The sequence below is a fragment of the Puntigrus tetrazona genome, unplaced genomic scaffold, assembly GCF_018831695.1.
Source record: "Puntigrus tetrazona isolate hp1 unplaced genomic scaffold, ASM1883169v1 S000000270, whole genome shotgun sequence".
Taxonomy (NCBI): Eukaryota; Metazoa; Chordata; class Actinopteri; order Cypriniformes; family Cyprinidae; genus Puntigrus; species Puntigrus tetrazona.
In genome coordinates, this window is record NW_025047932.1 from 460,001 (window position 1) to 467,500 (window position 7,500).

Sequence of the window (7,500 nt, forward strand, 5' to 3'; positions counted from 1 at the left end):
AAAAAGCGGACGTTTCGAAGCCTTGCTCGACAAATAATAAACAAAACGGAATGTTCCGGGAACAGCGGGAAAATGTTTTTGTAGCTGGGCAACGAAACCGAAGGGGATTTTAACCCGGCGCTTTCCACAATCCAAACATCTGCAGCTTTCCGTTTTCACTGAATATCCGCTTTAATGTAAAATGGCTCGTGAGCTAATACTGCCGGCGGTTAGCTTTGTACAAGACCGTCTAAACCAACACAACTTCCCGCTTCTTTACAACACCGAGAAACACTTCCTTACAGTATGTCAACAATTACACCGTACCACTAAAACTTCTCATATAAACGATATGAAATGGAATATAACGTCTCCGGGCGTGCGAGGCCGTCCCTCGACCAATGCTTGATTTACATGTGATGTGCTTCAGAGCTTCATGTCACCGAACCTGTGGGAGAAGTACAGTGTGTTTTCCGAGAGGCTGATCGTGAATCTGCTGCTTCCGTCGTCTCAGAAGAGCGTGCAGCGCTTGCCGCGTTTCTTGACGGGCGGAGGGCAGAGGACGGCTCGGATGGCTTCGTCGAACACAGTCTTTAACCCGCGCTGAGTCAGAGCCGAACACTCCAGATACTTCACCGCTCCTGAGGAGCAAAGACCAGAGGAGAGACAGAGAAGAAAGCCGTCAGTCCGAGGCCGAGCGTTCGGGGCAGAGGTCAGGCGCTCGATACGCACCGATCTCTCGGGCCATGGCCAGGCCCTGCGGGTAAGTGATGGGAGACAGCTTCTTGTCCCGCAGACGCTCGATGGTGTCCTTATCGTCCCTCAGGTCCAGCTTGGTGCCCACCAGGATGATGGGAGTGTTGGGGCAGTGGTGTCTCACCTCGGGGTACCACTGGAGCACACACACACACACACACACAGAGAGAGAGACACACACACACACACACACAGAGAGAGAGACACACACACACACACACACAGAGAGAGAGAGACACACACACAGACACACAGAGACACACACACACACACACAGAGAGAGAGACACACACACAGACACAGACACTCACACACAGACAGACACACACACAGAGAGAGACACACACACACACACACACACAGACACACACAGAGAGAGAGACACTCACACACACACACAGAGACACACACAGAGACACACACACACACACAGAGAGAGAGACACACACACACACACACACACACACACACACACACACACACACAGACACACACACACACACACAGAGACACACAGACACACACACAGAGACACAGAGACACACACAGAGACACACACACACACAGAGAGAGACACAGAAACACACACACACACACACAGAGACACACACACACACACACAGAGACACACACACACACAGAGAGAGAGACACACACACACACACAATCAGTGTCGTGTTTCTGTCTGAGTTTTAAAATACGACTGAATAAAGAGTTGTGCTCACCTTTGCCCGGACGTTCTCGAAGGATGCTGGGCTCACCAACGAAAAACATATTAAAAACACATCCTGTGGAGAAAACGGTTTATTATTATTATTATTATTATTATTATAACGCCGTACTGCACTGCTCAGTGAAATATAATACATGTTTTCTGCTCATTTTAGACTGTTTCTGCTTTAAATAAACATTTGTAAGAAGAGGGAGAACAATCAGGTTTTGCTAGTTTTAGTGATATTATGTCTCACACACTCACACACACACACACACTCACACACTCACACACACACACACACACACACACACACCTCTCTAAACACACAAACCTAACAGGAATCAGTTTTAGTGGTTATGGTTTTTAAATGCGATATTTTGCGAGAGATATTTAGCATTTTGTGTGCAGTTTGGAAAAAAGTGAAAATGTTAGGATGTAAAGAAGGCTGTGGTTCTACTGAAGGAGTGAAATGAAGCTGGGCACCGTCTGCGGGTACGAGAGCGGCCGGAGGCGGTCGTAGTCCTCTTGTCCCGCCGTGTCCCATAAACCCAGGTTCACTGGCTTCCCGTCCACCATCACATTAGCAGAGTAGTTGTCAAATCTGAAAAAAGCAGGTCGACACCAAACATTCAGGACCAGAGACCCTTCTATAGTGATCGGTGAGCGCTCGTTCATCTCCGTGACGGATCAAGAAACACATTCCAGACTCACATTTTTGCCATATCTCTGTATAAAGCGCGGGGTCAGAGTTCATTAGGTCTTTAGCACGCTCCAGTAATCGTCTCATTGAGATGCAAATCTTCAGAGAAGAGCGATTCATCATCTGTGTGTGAGCGCTTCGACCCTACTGTATCACACTACATACATACCCTGAGATCATCCTACTATCTACCATTTGAGATTGGAAACCTTTTTTCATTTTAATTCTAGTAAAGGTCGGGATAGTCATGTCTCCAGATGAACTCTTCCTAGCTCTGCTGTATGTGAGAGATATATCACCGGTGTCTGCTGCTGATGTGAGGATCTTCTCACTGTATCAGACTGAGCCCGATGCATCTAATGTGACTCAAACATAAACGGCACACGCGTGCACTTTTTATTAACTCTTTATTATTAGTCTAGAGGCGGACTGAAGTGCTCGACTCTGTATACTCACACTGTAGGGATGTATTCTCCGGGGAAGGCATTGGTGGTGTAACTGATCAGCAGACAGGTCTTACCCACCGCCCTGAGAAAAACACACACACACACACACACACACACACACACACACACACACCGCTCAGATGCATTATATTTGGTGAAGAGAGCACTAGGTCAGAACACTGTATGATGAATGAGTTGCATCGAGTAAAAGTAGTGTGCTCTTTCTGTGGGTGTTAGTATGTCAGATATAGTGACAGACTCTGTCCCAGATTCACACTCGCCTGGGGGCGCGCACACACACACACACACACACACACACACACACACACACACACACACACACACACACACACACACACACACACACACACACACACACACACACACACACACACACCACTACCTTAATAATAACTGAATACATTAGAAATAGTTCTTGTATTCAGATTTTAAAAATACTTTTTATGCATTACACGATTACATATATTTTTCCCACAATAGCAATAATTTATTCATAACAGAGTTTTTTTTGTCATCTGGTCCTGTTTCTCCTCTCATGTTTATATTTGAAGCACCCTTGAAGTATGATCACATTTGCATCTTCAGGGTTCTCTGGTGTTTACTGATGGTCACGTGACAGGCGTGCAAACAAATAAAGCAAGTGTTCTGTTATGATTTATTCTAAAATAGTTTTAATTTAACAGTTTGCATGATTCAGCTCATTATGAGCATTTAATTAAACTCATGAACCTCTTTACAAGCTTGACCTAAAATAACGTACAGATTATTTCTAAATCAGTGTGAAATTACAGGCTGCACATTGCTGTAAAAAGCCTTACAGATTTTCTTTGTATTGATTTATAATGCACAACATGCGTTATTAATCAAGATGCCAATATGCCATCTTTTTTCATCATTTTTCTTTTCTTTTGTATTAGAACTTCTATATAAATATATCTCTTGCACCAAACAGGACACTTTTCTTGTTAATGTTTTTAAGTGCCATAATTAGCCAGTTAAAGTCAGAAAGATAATGAAGTACTGGTTAGTGCTGAAGAAAATGTATGAATGTAATATTTTGCTGATAACATTAACACAGCTCCTATATATGCTATTATGTTCACAATGAGAAAAACAACAGACTAAACACATAGTCAAATCAATGTCTAAATCGGATTTTTTTTAACCAGACCAAAATGATTCTAACAAAGGATAATTTGCACCAAAATGACCGAAATCACCATTCAAGTGAACCCTTAATAATCGCACGCAATCACTGAGAATCATCCTCCTCGAGCGGTTCTTCAAAGGAACCGACTCCCGGAAGGACTCGCTCACATGCACGCGCTCCACACTCTTCTCGTGCACGCCAGAAGAGGGAGTGGTAACCATAGCGCCTCTGCTCCGGGCTTTTGCCATTCAACACCCAATGCAACGCACTCCCTCGCCCAGCGAACGAAAACGACGCGTTTGTGTCCCAAGCCCGTTCAATCGCCGTCTAACGACGAATGCGTGCCTCCGAGCCGCACGAGCGATTCAAACAATATACACCAAGCAATCATTAATGCATCGCGACAATAGCGACGCAGATGCACAATTTATTAGCGTTCCGAACACGTTTAGGATCAAAGAGAGGACAGAAAGCTGAGCGGATCATAAAACGCGAAGGCCAGAGCAATGCGTTGCGATACCCCACACGGCTTCTCCGAGGATGCTCCTCTCCATCAGCTCCCAAAAACACTCACCCGTCGCCGACCACCACGCATTTAATCGCTTGCATTTGTGGAGAGGCAGGTCACTTCACTTCACGGCCGTAAACGCGTTTTATTGAGCCACGGCTCCCTCTGAACCCGAGAAATGACAGATATCTGCAAAAATACGGTCACTGCCCTCCTTGCAGCAGCGGTTCTGACGGCGAAGCTCTCCGAGACGCTCCGGAAAAAGACGAAGAAATTTAAAGGGACAGGAGCCCGACCAGAGACGAGTCTCCGCACACCTCCACCATTCAGTACTCGATAACAAACACGTACTATTTAATCAGTGCATTGCTTTTTTTAGTAGCAAATACACCGGATGGAGTCATGCAATGCTAAATGCTTTGAAAAGGATAGAATAGAGTTGAATAGGATTGAATAGAGCGCTAATGTGAGACGTGTGCAGTTATTAGATAACGAGTTTCATTCGAGTTTGTTGTTTAATGCATTAAAACGGAAACATTACTTTGTGGTACGGAATGTTTTAAAGGAATAAAAAATACCGAATGAAAACAATTACTCGGCTATTAAAGACGAATGGGTGCCGTCAGAACGAGAGTCCAAAGAGCTGATAAAGACATCTTAGTCCACAGCACTCTGGACATCTCGGGAACACGAAAGCGTTTTTTGTCGGAATATGGAGAGAAATCTGCACAGATCACGCCGTTCACGAGACCAAACAGCTCTAAACTAATGTGTGTCTGGATTTTAATGTGAGACGCACTTTTTCACTGAGACAGAGGGCTATTATGGACACTGGACTATTGTGATTTTTTTATTTTGACGGCACCCATTCACTGTAAAGCATCTATTGGTGAGCAAGAGATCCTCAAAATCGAATGAATAAACAACTACTCATTTCAAAATCATTATTATTCAACTAATATTTAACAAACAACTCAAGAGTTTCGTCAAAAACACACATTTTATTTGATAGGCAACACACACACACACACACACACACACTCTCACACACACAGACACACGCGCGCACACACAGACACACACACACACACACACACACACACACACACACACACACACACACACACACACACACACACACACACACACACACACACACACACACACACAGACACAGACACACACAGACACACACACAGACACACACACACACACAGACACACAGCACACACACAGACACACACAGACACACACAGACACACACACACACAGACACACACACAGACACACACACACACACACACACAGACACACACACAGACACACACACAGACACAGACACACACAGACACACACACACACAGACACACAGACACACGTTAGAAAAATGGAAAGGGAACTCGAACAGTACAAAACATTTTAAAATATACAAAAAGTGCCGTACTATAAGAGGATTGAAGGTCACTATGGCACACTGGGTATTTTTAAAATATAAAAGATCCAACATTTTTAATAAAAGTAAATATTCATTATAGTAAAAAAAACAACTGTTTAAAATTAAGAAGTTTTGAAAATACATTTCCTTATTTCCCCTTTTTCCAAATCAAATATACACACTTATACATTTTTGCATTCAATTGATTAATTGCATCCAAAATAAGTTTTTGCTTACATATGCATCCTTTATATGAATTATATATTTATAGATTTACTATATTTATTTATTTATTTCCCCCCCACACAATATATTTTACGTTAAAAAAAACATTTATTTTGGATGGACTTGATTGCAAATAACCGTCTGAATGCAGCAAGAAAAGGTGTATTTTTCTCATTCAGTAAAAAAGCCGCACCGCCGTTAGTCACTTCTTGGGGCTGAAGTGAGCGAGAGGAGAGCCCTGGACGTACGTGAGGATGGCGTTCTGGAGGAAGCTGGCTCTCTGGGCCTCGTCTTCACGGATGCGCTGGATCTCTCCTTCTCGAATGCGCAGACGCTCCAGCAGAGACGAGATCTCACTCTCTTTGTCCAGAAGGGCCTCTCTGTGGGCGGCGCTCACAACTGATCCAAAACACAAACACAATGAGCCTCGGCTTCGGCTTACGTAACCAACACCAGCCTCGCACCGCAATAAATCCTGACGTTACTGTACTATCAAAAGCGTTGCGTGCGCACCCTTCATCTCTCTCTCCAGAGCGGAGATCTTCTCTTTCAGGCCGCCCTGGGCCGTTCTCTCGGCCTGTAGATGACCCAGTTGTTCTTGTAGTTCCACTCGGACTCGAGTCACTTCAGACACTTTCTCCTGCTCTTTACCTGCGAGCTCCTGCGGATCAACACACGGCCAGAGCTCAATAAAGCCACTTACTCCTGTTAACTGAAACCGTTATTATTGGAAATAATATTTATTAATAAAAAAATAAATAAAATATCAAATAAAAGAAACTTGCTGATGAAAATGTAATTTTTGTAACAATTTATATTGTAATTAATTTATATATATATATATATATATATATATATATATATATATATATATAAAAAATATATATATATATATATATATATATATATATATATATATATATATTTTTAATATATATAATATATATATATATATATATATATATATATATATATATATATATATATATTTTTTTTTTTTTAAATATATATAAAAATATTGTTATATATGTATAAGTATTGTTATATATATATATATATATATATATATATATATATATATATATATATACACACACACCTTACACACACACACACATAATAAAATTAAATAAATATTTATAATAATTTTAATTTCTATGCATTATATAAAATCTATTCATATTAAAACTATATACACTTTTTATTAGTTAGTTTTTAATGATGAAATTATCAAAACATTTTAAATTCCACGTTTCTAAAATGAGGGCATTTAATGGTAAAACAAAATAAAAATGTATCAAAATAAATCCCAGTGCAGTGGTTCTCAACTAACAAAATTCATTTAAATAAGCTAAAGTAATTCTTAACAAATATTGAATCATTTCTGAACATGTTAAAGAAAGATGGTAAATAAATCCTAGGAAAGCAAGCGTCGAGACGAGGACCTGCTGAAGCTCGTGGATCCTGCGGCGGAGCGAGTCGGCCTCGATGCTCTGCTGACCGGCTCTGGCCTGCAGCTCGGCGATGCTCTGCTTCTGCTGGGTGCAGTGGTTCTGGGACTCGTC

The 7,500-nt window shown here is 41.7% G+C and overlaps 2 protein-coding genes across 2 annotated transcripts in view; both read right to left on the bottom strand.

The window, feature by feature from the left end:
- rac3b (Rac family small GTPase 3b) overlaps positions 1 to 4,527 on the bottom strand; it is a 5,058-nt gene extending 531 nt beyond the window's left edge. The window contains exons 1-6 of the mRNA XM_043231028.1: positions 4,342 to 4,527; positions 2,607 to 2,678; positions 1,934 to 2,051; positions 1,461 to 1,523; positions 712 to 871; positions 1 to 620 (exon numbers count right to left, since the gene is read on the bottom strand). The exon at positions 1 to 620 is cut by the window's left edge and continues 531 nt beyond it. Of these exons, the coding sequence (XP_043086963.1) occupies positions 490 to 620; positions 712 to 871; positions 1,461 to 1,523; positions 1,934 to 2,051; positions 2,607 to 2,678; positions 4,342 to 4,376 (579 nt within the window). The 5' untranslated portion in view covers positions 4,377 to 4,527 and the 3' untranslated portion in view covers positions 1 to 489. The remainder of the gene's footprint in view (positions 621 to 711; positions 872 to 1,460; positions 1,524 to 1,933; positions 2,052 to 2,606; positions 2,679 to 4,341) is intronic.
- A 1,009-nt stretch (positions 4,528 to 5,536) lies between these two features.
- The window catches only part of lrrc45 (leucine rich repeat containing 45), a 12,966-nt gene continuing 11,002 nt past the window's right edge, over positions 5,537 to 7,500 (bottom strand). Inside the window, exons 16-18 of the mRNA XM_043230930.1 lie at positions 7,381 to 7,500; positions 6,449 to 6,596; positions 5,537 to 6,334 (exon numbers count right to left, since the gene is read on the bottom strand). The exon at positions 7,381 to 7,500 is cut by the window's right edge and continues 54 nt beyond it. Coding sequence (XP_043086865.1) covers positions 6,138 to 6,334; positions 6,449 to 6,596; positions 7,381 to 7,500 — 465 coding nt within the window. The 3' untranslated portion in view covers positions 5,537 to 6,137. The remainder of the gene's footprint in view (positions 6,335 to 6,448; positions 6,597 to 7,380) is intronic.